The 13,583-nt window shown below is 55.2% G+C and overlaps 1 protein-coding gene across 1 annotated transcript in view; it reads right to left on the reverse strand.

The window, feature by feature from the left end:
* Positions 1 to 13,583, reverse strand: part of Plxna1 (plexin A1) — a 46,830-nt gene that overhangs the window by 15,064 nt on the left and 18,183 nt on the right. The window contains exons 4-20 of the mRNA XM_055617401.1: positions 12,667 to 12,807; positions 11,615 to 11,715; positions 11,248 to 11,371; positions 10,992 to 11,145; positions 10,550 to 10,649; positions 9,218 to 9,332; positions 5,857 to 6,057; positions 4,361 to 4,457; positions 4,094 to 4,287; positions 3,820 to 3,971; positions 3,618 to 3,738; positions 3,244 to 3,380; positions 1,941 to 2,108; positions 1,647 to 1,740; positions 1,051 to 1,290; positions 806 to 949; positions 160 to 394 (exon numbers count right to left, since the gene is read on the reverse strand). Of these exons, the coding sequence (XP_055473376.1) occupies positions 160 to 394; positions 806 to 949; positions 1,051 to 1,290; positions 1,647 to 1,740; positions 1,941 to 2,108; positions 3,244 to 3,380; positions 3,618 to 3,738; positions 3,820 to 3,971; positions 4,094 to 4,287; positions 4,361 to 4,457; positions 5,857 to 6,057; positions 9,218 to 9,332; positions 10,550 to 10,649; positions 10,992 to 11,145; positions 11,248 to 11,371; positions 11,615 to 11,715; positions 12,667 to 12,807 (2,518 nt within the window). The remainder of the gene's footprint in view (positions 1 to 159; positions 395 to 805; positions 950 to 1,050; positions 1,291 to 1,646; positions 1,741 to 1,940; positions 2,109 to 3,243; positions 3,381 to 3,617; positions 3,739 to 3,819; positions 3,972 to 4,093; positions 4,288 to 4,360; positions 4,458 to 5,856; positions 6,058 to 9,217; positions 9,333 to 10,549; positions 10,650 to 10,991; positions 11,146 to 11,247; positions 11,372 to 11,614; positions 11,716 to 12,666; positions 12,808 to 13,583) is intronic.

A 13,583-nucleotide genomic window follows, 5' to 3' on the forward strand; every position in this document is an offset into this window, starting at 1 on the left:
ATTCTGCCACCTGTCACTTCCCTGGGAAGGAGCCAGAACCAGTTAGTAGGACAAGATGGGCTCAGTGGTGGTGCTGCCTCAGCAACTACTTGCTGCTCCCCACCCCCACCCCGCCAGGACTCTTTGCCCAGCTCTGGCCCTACTTATCTCTCTGCTGACCTTCCTTGCACTCGAGGGCCACGCGTGACTCCAAGTTGTCCATCTGGAGCTGCAGCCGTTTGAGGGTACGGTCAGCGTCCCGGGATTTGCGTTTGTAGGCAATGAGCACAGCCACAATGACCAGCAACAAGAGGCCACCACCCCCACCGATACCCACAATGGCTGGCAGTGTCAGCAGGCTGTCCGAGTACACTTGTAGCATCCCAGGCGAGAACTCGAAGCCCCCAGCCCGCACCTGCCAGAAGGGATAAAGGTGCTCAGAGGATACTGGCTCCTCAGAGCTTTAGGGCCCCTGTCCAATGGCCCTTAAGCCTGCCACAGCACCTGCCTGTGAGCAACATCTCCCCAGCAGGTGACAGGAATGGCTAACAGAGGCAAGGTGCTGAAATAGGGGCAGATAGATGCCTGGGTAGTTAGCACACAAGCACTCAGCAGTGGAGCTACCAGCAGTGAGAGGAGCTCAGAGCGGTCAAGAGCAAAGGTTGAATGGGGCCTGCATTAGAGCAGTTCTTTGGGGATTTTCTCAGAAGGGGGTTTGCTTAAGTTGGGCAGGGTCAGGAGATCAGGAGGGTCGTCCCAGGAGACCACAGCTAGGCTGTGATAGGGACTTCCTGGCTCTCTGCATAAAGGCAGTTGGTGGACGCACCGTGACTTTGTGCTGCCCCGTGAGGTTGGGGGCTTCGCACAGCAGCTGTGTCTCAGACACGGTGAGGATACAGGGTGTGGAGCCAATGAGCACCGTGTAGTTGAGCCGGGAATTGCCAGGAGCAGGTGGCAGGAGATTCCGTCCCTACAGAGGACAGGGTGAAGTGAGGGCAGACCTGAGATGTCTTCCGCAGCCCCATCCCAGATCAGCTTCTGCAGCAGGAGGCCACAGTGACAGAGACCCACCTTGAGAATGAGTGGGGAGCTAGGCTTCAGCTCCAAGAGCCCGGTAGGACTGAGGGGCTCCAGTACAGGGTCCGGGTAGTAGAGGAATGAGGAGCTGTTGAGTATCAGCAGTGTGCGTACATTGTCCATGATGAAACCAATCTCGTCTGGCCTCTCTCCCAGTTCTGGTGGGCTGCGCTTCGGGTTGTCTATGGACGGCGCCCGGCACACCATGGTGGTGTCATTGTACACCATGCAGCTCTGGGACACAGGCACCAGGACTTCAGGATAGCCCTCCCTTGCAGGCCAGCTACCCAATGACAGCCCCACCCTGGGAATGATTGCTCCATGAGAATGCTCTAGGCACCAAGGAGGCACGTGTTCAAGATGTCCATTCTCTGCAGGCTAATAAGGGCCAGACAGACCAGAGCCCAGGGCTCACCCCTGGCTGACCACTTTGTCAAGGCCTCAGCATAGACTGGTAAGTATGGAGAGGCAGAAGCAGGGGTGTTGGCAGCAGTCGTTACCAGCCCAGGAAACAGTCATATGGCCAGGAGGGGAGGGCAGAGCAGGACAGAGAGAGGAAGGGGAACTGGAGGCACAGGGCATCCACTCACATTTTCCCTCTCAAAGCCTCCATACTTGGCCCGGATCCGAGGTTCACGGACTGTGGCCAGATTGGTGCCTGTGACTGTTAGGAGGGTCCCGCCACTAAAGGAAGAAGAGAGGAATTAGATAATACTCTAGAAGTTCAAGAGGAACAGAAATAGGCTCTCCCTGAATGAACAGGTGGTTCTAGGCTTAGCCAGAGCACTTCTTGCCAGGAAGCTGCCATGGAACACCCAGGAGAGGCACTCCGTGACCCACAGTGGGGGATGGGAGGCTCTCCTGGCTCCACACAGCTCTCCTACCTGTTGATACTCCACTCGGGGTCAATCCTCAGGATAGTGGGGTCTTCAGTGTAGTTGTACTTCACCTCAGGGTTGGAGAGCTGGGCACGGTTGATGTTGATAACAATAGGGGCGCTGCCAGGGGTCTGCCCGGGTGGTGTCAGGCAGCGGATCTCTCGAGAATTCCTCCTGGGATGGGGGTCAAGATAGGTGAGGGCATGGTGAGGCAGCATGCCAACACGTCAGCCACGTTCTATGGTGCTGAGCACTGGCTCCCAGGGAAAAGCTTGAGCATCCCTCAGGTGGCTACTGGGATGACTACTTTGGCCCTTGAGGGGCGACCAGTGTCTGGTCCTACCCTAAAGCCTGACTGGCCTCTTTCCTTCCCCGCCTTGGGTCTCATACATTTGGCTCTATACCGACACAGGTCTTGGCCTCCACCCTATCCTCCTAATGACATAATCTCTAATGCAGATGGATGAACTGGATCCTGCCTATTGCTCTCTGTTCAGAGACCCTGGCCAAGCCTCTTTCGTCTCACAAGTGCCGCGCGGCCATCCTAGTCCACCCTGCCAGGCACAGGATAAGCACAGCTTGCAGATGACAGGCTACTGCTCTGGAGGTTAGAGAAACTAAATGACAGGCCTGAGCCCTCCCGCCTGTCAGCCCTGCCTCCCTCAGACCTCCAGCATCAAGTCCCACTACCACCAAGTGCCTTGTACAAACCAGCTCCCTCCTTCCTACTGTACACACACTTGGAAAGCATCCAGCTCCTAGCAACAGTAAGCTGGTCTGGGGTATGGGGTCACAGGTCACCTTCATTAGCAGTCAGCAAGGCAATACCTGCTCTGAGGCCCTGCCCCTTGGCTGTATTACCTCAGCCTACAGGCCCCACAGCCACCAGGCTGCAAACACCGATGATTAGCCTGATAACGGGTAATTACCACAGGAAAATATTTAAAGGGCCGTTCTATTATCATCCTTAATCTAAAATTATCCACTTCAAGCCTCAAAGCTTTTGTTAAGATGTCTGTTTTCTCTGTTAACTTTTAAAAAATACTTTTTATTTTGCTTGCAAGAGAGATGGCCCCTCTCCTTAGGAGGGCCTAGGGTGGAGGCAGTAGGTAGTGCCCACTGAGGCCAGGCCACATCCCTTCCCACTCTGGAGGCTGGCCCCCTATCTCCATGGCAACCTTTTCTGCCTCTGGTTTCCATAGCGATCACCCCAACCAGGTTTTCCATATCCGTTGCCCAGGCAACAGGAGGGGACAGCAGAGCCAGGAGGGAAAGCCCTGTGGCCCCTGACTCCTCTCTCTCCCCGTACCAGGAGAAGGAGCAGGGCCGGCCGCCAATGGACACAGCCACATCACTGCCTGCGTTCAGATGGCTTCCTTCAATGCCAATCCAGGTGCCTCCAGACAGAGGTCCACGGGAGGGGCTCACACGGTAGAAGGTTGGTGTCTGCAGGAAGACAGTTGTTAGAGGGGATTCCCTCTCGGGTGCACACAGTAGCATCTGGGCCCCTTTCTCTCTGTTCCCGCACAGCCAGCCAGCCCTGGGGCAGAGGCAACCCCTCCCTTGGGACTAGGCAGCAGAGGCAGTGTCCTATACTGGAGATGAGTCCAGGCCTACTTCTGAAGTACCCCTAGCCACTTTCTGGGGGCAGCAAGAAGCAGAGGGCAGTGGGGTGGGGCTTACCACAAAGGTGAAGCGCTTGGGGGACAGGGCTCGGTACTGGAGGGAGCAGTCCCGCACACACACCTCCACCAGGGCATCATGGGCCCGCAGGGTGCTGGCATCTCCGATCTCACAGACAATCCTGCAGGAATGGTGGGGCTCAGCACTGCAGAACCACTCCCCAGGCCACCTAGGCCTTTACCACCCCACCAGCCTGCCTTACTGTTCTGCGCTGATGTACTCGCTCTCCACAGGGCTGCACAGCACCTTGCCCACGTGCACGCCTAGCCGCACATCCTCGAACCGGAGGCCCAGATTCTCGCCAGTGATGGTTAGTCGAGTCCCTCCCTGCCGAGGGCCTGTCTCTGGGGACAGCTGCAGGAAGGCAGAGGCTGGGGCGGACACAGCAAGGACTACCTTGCCAGGTGAGAGGAGGAGGTGTGTGGGCTTGCAAGGGTGGGGCTGGGCAGGTATTGGACTGGGTCTCCAGCTCCTACCTTGAGAATCTTGGGGTCTGTGCAGCGGCTGTTGCCATGGTGGGCATGCATCCAGGAGGTTGGTGAGTCGGCTGGGCAGTGGTGGCGCAAGGAACAGCGGCGCTCAGCTACACACCAGCCACACTCAAAGCGTGGGTCTGCCTTGAGGCAGAGGCCACAACTCTGGCGCAAGGCTGGGCACTTGTAGAGGTGGGCTACAATGGGAAGGTTATTGAGCATGGACCCATACATCATCCATCCGCCCAGGCCACCAGCCCCGACACTCACCCTGGATATTCTGGGGATTGTCAATGACAAAGTTGCCATTCCACACCACCGACAGGTTCACAGGCAGGTCGCTGACGTCATTCCCCTCATAGGAGTACTGTTGGAAGCAGGCACAGTGGTCATGCTTGGGGTGATGGAGCCCCTCAACATCTCTGAAACCGACTATTGAATGTTATCCTCCAAGTCTGTCCCAGACGCTACTTCCAGCACCAGGGCAGTCTTGCCTGAGAGGTACAGTCAGCCGTCTGGGAAAGAAGGGTTAGCTGAGCCCAAAAGCATCAGGAAAGCTCTGTGAACATCAGTCTTTGTCTGCTAAGTAGGCCAGGACTTCTGAGGTGTGAGGTATTTGTGAGCATAGGTCAAGAGACCACCGTCCTGGGGAATGAGCACTGCTGCCACCTGTCCCTAGGCTGGCCAGCACTTAGAGTGACAGCCCTTCTCAATGGCTGGGTCTGGGCTTAGCTGCCTCCCACTGCTGCAGCTGATGACCTCAGCTCCATCTTGTGTTTGGGCAAGGCAGGCAGCTTGGTGTTTCAAAGGGGTGGCTCAGCAATTCATCACTATTTTATCTGAAGGAATTTAATTGGATCCTATCAAATTTCCTGATACCCTCTCTTCCCTTTAAACACTGCTGAAGGGAAGATAAATGGGGGTCTGCAGAGAAAGGGACAACAGAGATGAGGGATGGAGAGACACAGGAAGCAGAAGAAAAAAGGGTTGATAAGAGTCAGAGGGGAATGTGTGTGGGGGTGCAGGTTATATGGGGAGCCAGTAAGAGAAGGATGGGAAGTGATCAACAGGATGCAAAAGGGGAGAGTATAGGCTTCCCTCCTGGATAGAGAGCTGTTCACCCTGACCCCAACTCTTGCCCTGTTGGATAGACCTGTAAGCCAAGGGTTGCTGGACCCAGGGGGCAGGAACAGGTAAAGCCTTGCCAACAGCCCTGTGTCCACATGCCCTGCCAATCTGGACCTAAGCCTGTTCCAAAAAAATTCATTGCCCTCCTGACTACACATTTCCTGGACACAGGGAAAAATGCGGCCTGCCAGTCGTCAGCAAGCCAGAGGAGACCTCAAAACCCAAGTCTCCCATGCACATCTAGAAAGGGCTTGCTCTATAAAGACCTCTGCCCTAGAAAAGTCAACACCAGACTTGCTGAGCCCACCATGGGTTTTCCCAGACCCATCTAGCAAGGCCACCTGCTAATTTTCAGATGGCCATGGTATGTGTGTATAGTTTCCTTTGTGGCTGAAGGGCACAGGTTGTGTTCAGTATACCTGTACTCAGGAACCTGAAGGTACAGCCCCACCATCAGCCCACTCAGCTACAACACCGACAATCACCCAAGGGCTCAGTGGTGGTCAGAAAGCCCGCAGAGATCTCAGACCTTCCTAGGGCACATTTGGCCACATAAACCAGGTCTAGGACTGGGTGGACAATGGCCCACCAGAGCATGGGGGTCCCCACCTTGCCCACCCGTCCTGCTGTTTCCTCACCGAGGAGTTCTGGCATTGCAGGCTGGAGCTGTTGAAGCGCAGGGCAGTGACACGGGCCGGGCTGCCTGGGATGTGGAAAAGGCACTCGTACCCTCGCTGACCTGACTGTGGCTGTGGCAGATTCCGTGCAGCCAGGGTGATGGGCTTTACCACACCCACTGGCACATAGATGTGGGTAGAAGGCAGAATCTGTGGGCAGTCCTGAGGACAACAAAGGTGTGGCTGAGCTGGGTCTGGTGGCCAGCAAGAGGTACAAGTTCCACTGTGTCCCAGGCTGTGGTAGCTTACAAAGCCCAGGCACCCTGTGCCACTTTGCATCATCTGGCACCAAAGGGCCAGTGATCTTCAGGTTTTTCTTCCACCAGGCTGTGGCTGCAGGCTGGCCAGCCTACTCAATCTGGCTATATCCTAGGACCCCAACACTCACTCTGGGGACCACAGGTATCCCATCTGGCCTACAGCTGCACAAACCCAAAGCAAGAGCCAAGAACAGGGTACTGGGGTAGCAGGCTCTCAGCTGGGGGCCTGGAAGCATGCAAAAATAGCCTAGGCCCTGTAGAAAAACATCTAGGGCCCCCCAGGGCCAGGGTTTCAGCAACAATAACTGATGCAACGCCCAGCTTGCTTGCAGCATGGCTGGCAGCAGCCTCAGGAGAAGGTGCCCCATGGGAGCGTGTGGAGCAGCTTTAAATAGGGACACTGAAAACAGGCCTGATCCCTGGGGACTGTCTTGACTCCCAAGATGCAGGCCCAGGATCTGCTCTGCAGGGCCCAGAAGGGCCTGGGCTCTAACCCAGCATCTCACAGAATGACCCCAGCAGTGGGCAAGCCTGTGGGATGCCCCTGTGTCCATTGGCCACCAGCCCCAACTCAGGTGGGAGCCCCAGTGAAGACCCTGGTATACAGGGCTACATCCACACGCTGCTTTCCCTACCATAGGCTGTGCTGGGACCCAGCTGGGAGAACAGCATCAGCTTGAGTTCACCCTGCCCTGGAGCCTCCAACAGCCACGCTGAGCTAGGCTTACCACCCACCAGTATAACATACCAGGCCTACAGCCCAGCATTGCTCACTGACCCCTGAAATACCCATGTATGAGTGCAGCTGGCAGCGGGCAGGCATGGCTGATAGGAGCCTAGCCAGATCCTCCTGCCTGTCCCACTAACCCAATCCTGCCCTCCCAGCTATCAAGCCACTGGCCACACTCTGGATGGAAGGCCGGCCTGGGCCTCCCTGGTGGAGCCTCCGCCTCACCTAGCCTCCTGTATTCTTCCAAGCCCAGCAGCATATCTTCTAATTATGAATTCCAGCTCACAGGCCAGGCCAAGCGGGGGCCTGTGGGGCACACATGGTCTAGCTAAACTAATCCCACTTGGACCTCAGGCCCTGATGATAGGAGCTCATAGAGCCTTTGGGGTCTATTGGTTCAGGACCAAAGATCAGCAGCTCTGAAAAGTCTAACCAATTCCCTGTTTCTCAGCAGCCCAAGGCATGCCTGGGAGACCGGCAGACACCTGTGGAGTGGAGCCAGGATCCCTGCCTAAGCCTTCCTGATTATGCCTTCATGGAACCTGGAAGTAGCCAAGAGAAGACAATGTTTTAGGACTCAGTTCAGGTTTTAGTCATCTGACCCATCAGCCCTCTCCCTCATGCAGACAAGACTACATCCCTATTGGGAATTTAGCAGTCATCCCAGGGCCTGGCAAGGGAGAGAAGCCAAGAGCTAGGCCCACCAGGCCACTGAGGAGGCCACATGATGGGTCTGTTGTAGAAGGCCACTCTCCACTCCTACAGCAAGGTCAGAATGTGGTACTACCGGGACATTCCAGGTCCCCAGGACTGTCAGCATGAACTCTGCCAACCAAGTGAGGTGCCTTCTAGGGCCCAACACCCCATGCTGGCTGCCCACCACTACCTGCTCAGCAAGCTCTGAGTGCAGGGAGGGTGGCAAGGTGAGTGCTTTGCAAGGTGAGGTCTTTTTGCATTTCCAATCCAGTATTCTGGGTATGGAAAAGCATCTTGGGCTAGAAAGCCACAGGGCTATGTGAGCCTGCATGAGGTCTCCCAGAGCCAGAGGCAGGGAGATGGGGTGTGCGCTTGCCATGTTTTCCAAAGAGTTCTACTTGCTATGTCTGTGGCTGTATAATACTGCTGACCTTCCATGCAAAGCTGCAACTAAAGAAGAGTATGAGCCCGTGGGATCAACCCATTCCCCAGAATGGGGTGCTCCCTGACCCCAACCTTGTGCAAACAAACCAGGGCTCTATGCTTCCCATCTACCTAGCACACCCTGGCTTTGCTGAGGACCTGAGTGGGTTGCCACTCCAGAAAGAGAGTTTCCTCTGCTTAATAAAACTTCCTGGAGGTGATGGGCTAGTCAGGGCAGGATTAGGATACCAGAGGAGAAAACTGGACCACTGTGGCATCAGGAACCACCAATAGGGGTCTCCCCTGGTTTCTACCAGCACTTTTCTATCTCTGGGGCACTGCACAGGCCTCTGGAAATAGCCTCAGGCCAGCCCTGGCCAGCTCCCAAGGCCCCTGGCTTGGCTCCTACTACGTACCCTGGAAACTATGATCCAGTTCCCCTGCTGCTACCCTCCCAGAAAGCCCACCCCCACACTACTACTATGCCCCTGGCTCCCACCCACCATCACAGACCCCATCACCATTAGGCCCAGGGGCTTGCTTTTTACTGCCATCTTTTTACTGCCTGGCTGACATCAGGCCAGGAAGCATGGGGAGGGTACAGTTAGGAGGGCAGCTCATGGGGCCCTACTCATATACATGACCTTCTGGCAAGCTTTCCAAATAAGTTCAGTCTGGCTGCCATTCCTACTGACCCAAGTAGGAGAATCACAGCCTCCTTTTCAACCCCACCATACTATTCACAATGAAATGAATGGGTCCTGATTCAAGTCCAGGCCTCATACCAATATGGACCCTAGGATCCTGTCCCAGCTTCCCATCCATGCAGGCCTGTATGCCCAGAAGGAGTGGCCTGCCACTCATACAGTCAGACTCAGTAGTAAGTACCATATGGAGCTTCAGAAACCCGCAGACCTCCATCATTAACTTCCCTCCCTGTCTGGGATAAGGACTATCATGAAACATGCTGGTTGAGCTGCCCATGCCCAGGCTTCCATGGGGCCTTTATCTCCCAAAGACTATAAAGGACACCCCAGACCACCAGCAAATGTTCCCAGTCTGGACTCAGGCTATGACATTCAGGAAGTTGTCCCCACCTTGGTCACACCTCATACTCTACAACTGGCACTCTAGCCACCAAAGGGTATTGTTGGGTGACACCCTGAGGCTCACTGGTCCTTCTGAAGCCACGAGACCCCTTAGCCAACCTTACCTCAGACACATTGACACGGCCTTCCAGAAAGGCACAGTCAGCTGCATTATTGGTGCACACGTGACGGTATTTGCACCAGTGGCAGGGGAAGGAGCCATTGACACATGCCAGGCAGCTGCAGGGGGAAAATGAGACAGTTAGGCCCAAGGGGTAGCAGCTTGTATTTCTACCACTGAGACCCGGTTTGCTGCTTCTCCTTGGAGTGCCACCTCAGGGCCTTTGCAATGGCTGCTCCTGGTTGAGAAGGTCACTAGACCCTCTGCCTGCTGCACATGCCTTGCTCTGAGAATGGTCTTGCATCCTCTGGTTCTCTTCCTCTTCAGCCTAGCACTGGTCACTGGTCACAGTGACCACTGGCCATCATGACAGAACCAGAACAAACTTTTAAGGAGAATACCAGAGCACATGTCATACATCCCACTTTAATGCGCTCAGGCTGGTGCAGGCAGGGACTGGGCCCCCAACTGCTCAGGCCTCAGCCCATCTCCGCCTGTCCTATTCAAACCTGTTCCACCTGGACAGGAGCTGCTCAGTCTGCATCACAATCCCGGGGGCCTGCAAAGAGACAGCCTCACCTTCTCCCTGCCCTCCGGGACTGCCCAACCAGTTCTAGTCACCTTGCTCCTGAAGACAACCCAACAAGGCCCTTGGAGTCTATCAACAGATGAAACCATGACAGCAAAGGCAGCAATGCCACATCCCAGGCCAAACCTGTTAAAGTTCTCTCTGAAATCCCTACCCCTTGCCCTGGCCTTCTAAGGACCCTCTCTCGACCTATGGCCTGGCTAATAACGAACCTTAATATACCCCCAGATTCCTTATATCTGAAGCCAAGTGCTTACAGCCAAGATGGGAAGAAGTAAACAGAGCTGTCCCCTGTCCGATTTACTGGTGCCCAGCCAGAAGCCCCAAGAACTAGGCAGAAGCCGATGCCTGGGGGTCCTACTGTGCAGCAGCTATTGACAGGTCCAGAGTCAACACACACTGAGTTGTCATGTCTGGGTTCTACAATGGCCTAGATCATTGTCTCCCTCCAAGCTTCTGGCCCCACTCTGGTGGCCAGCAGAGCTTTTCGTAGGTCATACCTCACTCTTCTGCCCAGTTCCTAAAACAGCTCTCCCCACGTGCTGCAATAGCAGCCACAGCCTCCACCCCGCCACGCCCTCAGGGTCTTGCCCAGCCAGCTCTTCCATTGGCAGGCTGCTATTGTGGGGCCTCTTATCCGAATGCTTGACTAGATGTCAACTACAGGAAGGCAGACCTGCAAAGAAGTGTCTACAGCAAGACCACAGGGATGGGACTGTGGCAAGGGCAGGGTCTAGGGATACTCACGACTGGTGAACACTGCAGTTATAGAAGACAAAGTCCACAGACGCAAACTTCTTCCCTGTCTCCTTGGACTTGAGGTAGAGCTTCACCACCCGCTGATCTCCTGCAGAACATGAAGGCTAAGGCACCGGGCCATAGGCCACAGAGCCTCACACCCACAAAGAAAGCCCAGATGTAAGACAGCCCATCAGATTTCTAGCCTAGGCCCCAGGTGGCTGATGCCCCTTCCTTGGTTAGCGAGTAAGGAGTCAGAACACAGATTCCTCATGCAGGGTTAGTGGACTCGCTGGACTACTTGCCAAGTGTTGAGCATAGCAGGCAGAAAGGCCCTGTGCTCAAACCCCTACCTTCCATCACACACAGAGCAAATGGCCCCATCTCCACACACTCTTACTTTTGACTCTCCTCCATCTGCTACTGCTGAGCAGAAAGGGTACTCACTCACCCTGGCCCTGTGTGATGGGTACCACTTCCCTGGAAGAGGGCGAGCGGCAATGGATGCGGCCATCTTCCAGGACGCTCTCAGTCTCCGTGAAGTCCTCAAAAGAGCAGTTGACACCGGCCGAGAGGTCAGGCACATTCCAAGCCTGCAGCACAAGCTGGCCCGTGGCAGAAGACATAGAAGACATGGGTAAGTGGTTGCCTGCCCCACCTGCTCCACCCACTGCTCCCTCCCAGCCACCTCCAGCAGCCATACTCACCGGCACCTGGGACATAGTGACTGACACATTGCGAGGCTGGACAGTCAACTGCACACACTGCAGCAGGTCAGAGGCAAAACGCTGGGGCTCATCTGCCCGCTCACAGGCATCCTGCCTAGAGCAGCTGCAGGTAGAATGTGCTTAGGTTGGGCTCACAGGGGTCCTGAGTCTCCAGGACCACTGGAGAGGGGTCCCTGAAGTAAAGACATGGCTTCCTCTGCACCCACCTTATACCATTCCCATCACTTGTCAATGGGATCAAATGAGATCTAGGGTAGCTATGACTATCTGAGATACACACAGCAAACTCCAGGGGCCATCAGGCCAAATGTCACCCACCCCTTCGAGCCAGAGCTCCCAGACTCACATGCTGTGCAGGACACACCAGCCACAGTGGGGGTCCCGAGACCCCAGGCACAGCTCACAGGAAGTATACTGCACACAGCTTTCCACAGGCACCCGAGTCACCTGGGGAGGGATCACAGTGTGAGGTCTATCTAGACCCATCCCAGGCTCCCAGCTCATCCCTACAGTCCCCATCCCATAAGAGCACAATGTAATCAAAAGCTAGGCTGGCACACCCTGCCTCAGCCAAGTGGGTCAACAGGGACAAGAGAGCCAAGGCAGGCAGCCAGCTGAAACCTACAGCTGGGACAAACAGGTGTCTCCCACCTGTCTGGATTCAAGGCCTGGCTGCTGAGGGATGGAGACTTGTTAGCTTGGTGAAGGAAGACTGGGGCCAATCCAAGTGGTGCTCAGAGAGGCTCTGGGTCTCCTCAGTTCTCAAAACCCCAAGGGCAGGGCCAAGAAAGATTGCAGAGAAGAAGCAAGAGCTGACCAGAAAGCCTGGTATCTTGCCTGCTTCCCTCCCACTACTGTCTTTCCATCTGTCATAAGGACAGCAATTTACACAGAGGGTAAGAATAGGCACCAAGCTGTTAAAGCTGGACACATAAGAACAGAGCCTTGAAGACCTAGGCAGGCCAGGCTGGCCATGGCCCCTCCAAGCACATAGCCACAACCCACTGAAGACAGCCAGAGCCTGAGCCAAGTAAGCCCAGCCCTACATCCCAGCTCAACGCTCCAAAGGCATCTGTGCTTGGACAGTGCTGTCATTCAAGCACCACATTTTGTGGATAGAAGTCACAGGGAGAGGAAGAGAGCCTCCCGATCAGGCCCTGGAAGCTTGAGGTACATGGGTGGCATGGAGCCCTCATACTCACACCTCCAAGAACAGGTCCACTGCGCACCTATCTGTTGAGTCATGTTTTATAGCCAATAGGGCACCTCTAGGGAGAGAAGCCGTCTTATGACTCCAGGCAAGCCATTCCTCAGTTTCCTTATGATTGAGCTCTCTGGCTGGGAATCCCACCCCAGCCACCCTGACAGCTCATGGCTGAGCAGCCAGCAGTCACCCACCTGCTTCTCCGTCATAGCATAGAGGTACTGGCGGTTGGGACTGAGGACGAGGTCACGCAGGATAGGGTTGCCCTCCTGAGCCACCACACTCTCATAAGCCAGGGCTGGCCTGCCACTGGGGTTTGCGAGGTCCACCAGAATCTATGGTAGTAAGGGGCACTCAGTGAGTCAGGCCAACAATACTCTTCTCTTAGATCCACTTCACCCGATGTCAAGGTCTGACTGGGCCCCCTAACAAGCACATCTCCCTGCCAAAGCCAGAAAAGAACTCAGAAAGAGTTGGGTCAGAAAGAGCCAAAGCTGATCCAGCTCACTATCCCTGGCCCCGGTCAGCCCAAGGACAGAGGACAAGACACACTGGGCAGGTGGGTGTGTCTAGGTTACTCCCCAGACATTAAAACTCAGTGGTAGGGTACATGTGGGCTACAATGCCTATCGCCAAGCTGCAGCAACCATGGCAGACAGGCACACTGGTGGATGTTTTTGGGCACTGTGTGTTCAAATGCTGGTTTCTGTGCCCAGAGATTTTGCTGCAGCCCCACATTGTCATTTTCATAAAGCATCTCCTGTCTTAATGTTTTGTAAGCACTGTTCGCCATTACTTTCTGATTGGTCAAATAAAGAGCTGAACAGCCTACAGCTGGAGCTGAACAGCCTACAGCTGGGCAGGAGAGTTAAGGTATAACTTCCTGGCCCAGAGAGGGGGAGTCCCAGGTGGGGACCAGATGGAAGGGAGAGTGGCCACTGGAACACGGATGAAGAAGGAGGTCCCAGAGTGAGACTAACATGGCAAGTAATGGGCCATGTGGTGGGAAGTAGGCCAAGCCAGTGTTAGAACAGCTGAGCATCTGCCCAGCTATAGCGCCTGAAGCTTTTCATAAATATAAAGTCTCCATGTCATTATTCAGAGCAAGGGT

The sequence above is a fragment of the Psammomys obesus genome, unplaced genomic scaffold (assembly GCF_907164565.1).
Source record: "Psammomys obesus unplaced genomic scaffold, mPsaObe1.curated_primary_1811, whole genome shotgun sequence".
Classification (NCBI taxonomy): domain Eukaryota; kingdom Metazoa; phylum Chordata; class Mammalia; order Rodentia; family Muridae; genus Psammomys; species Psammomys obesus.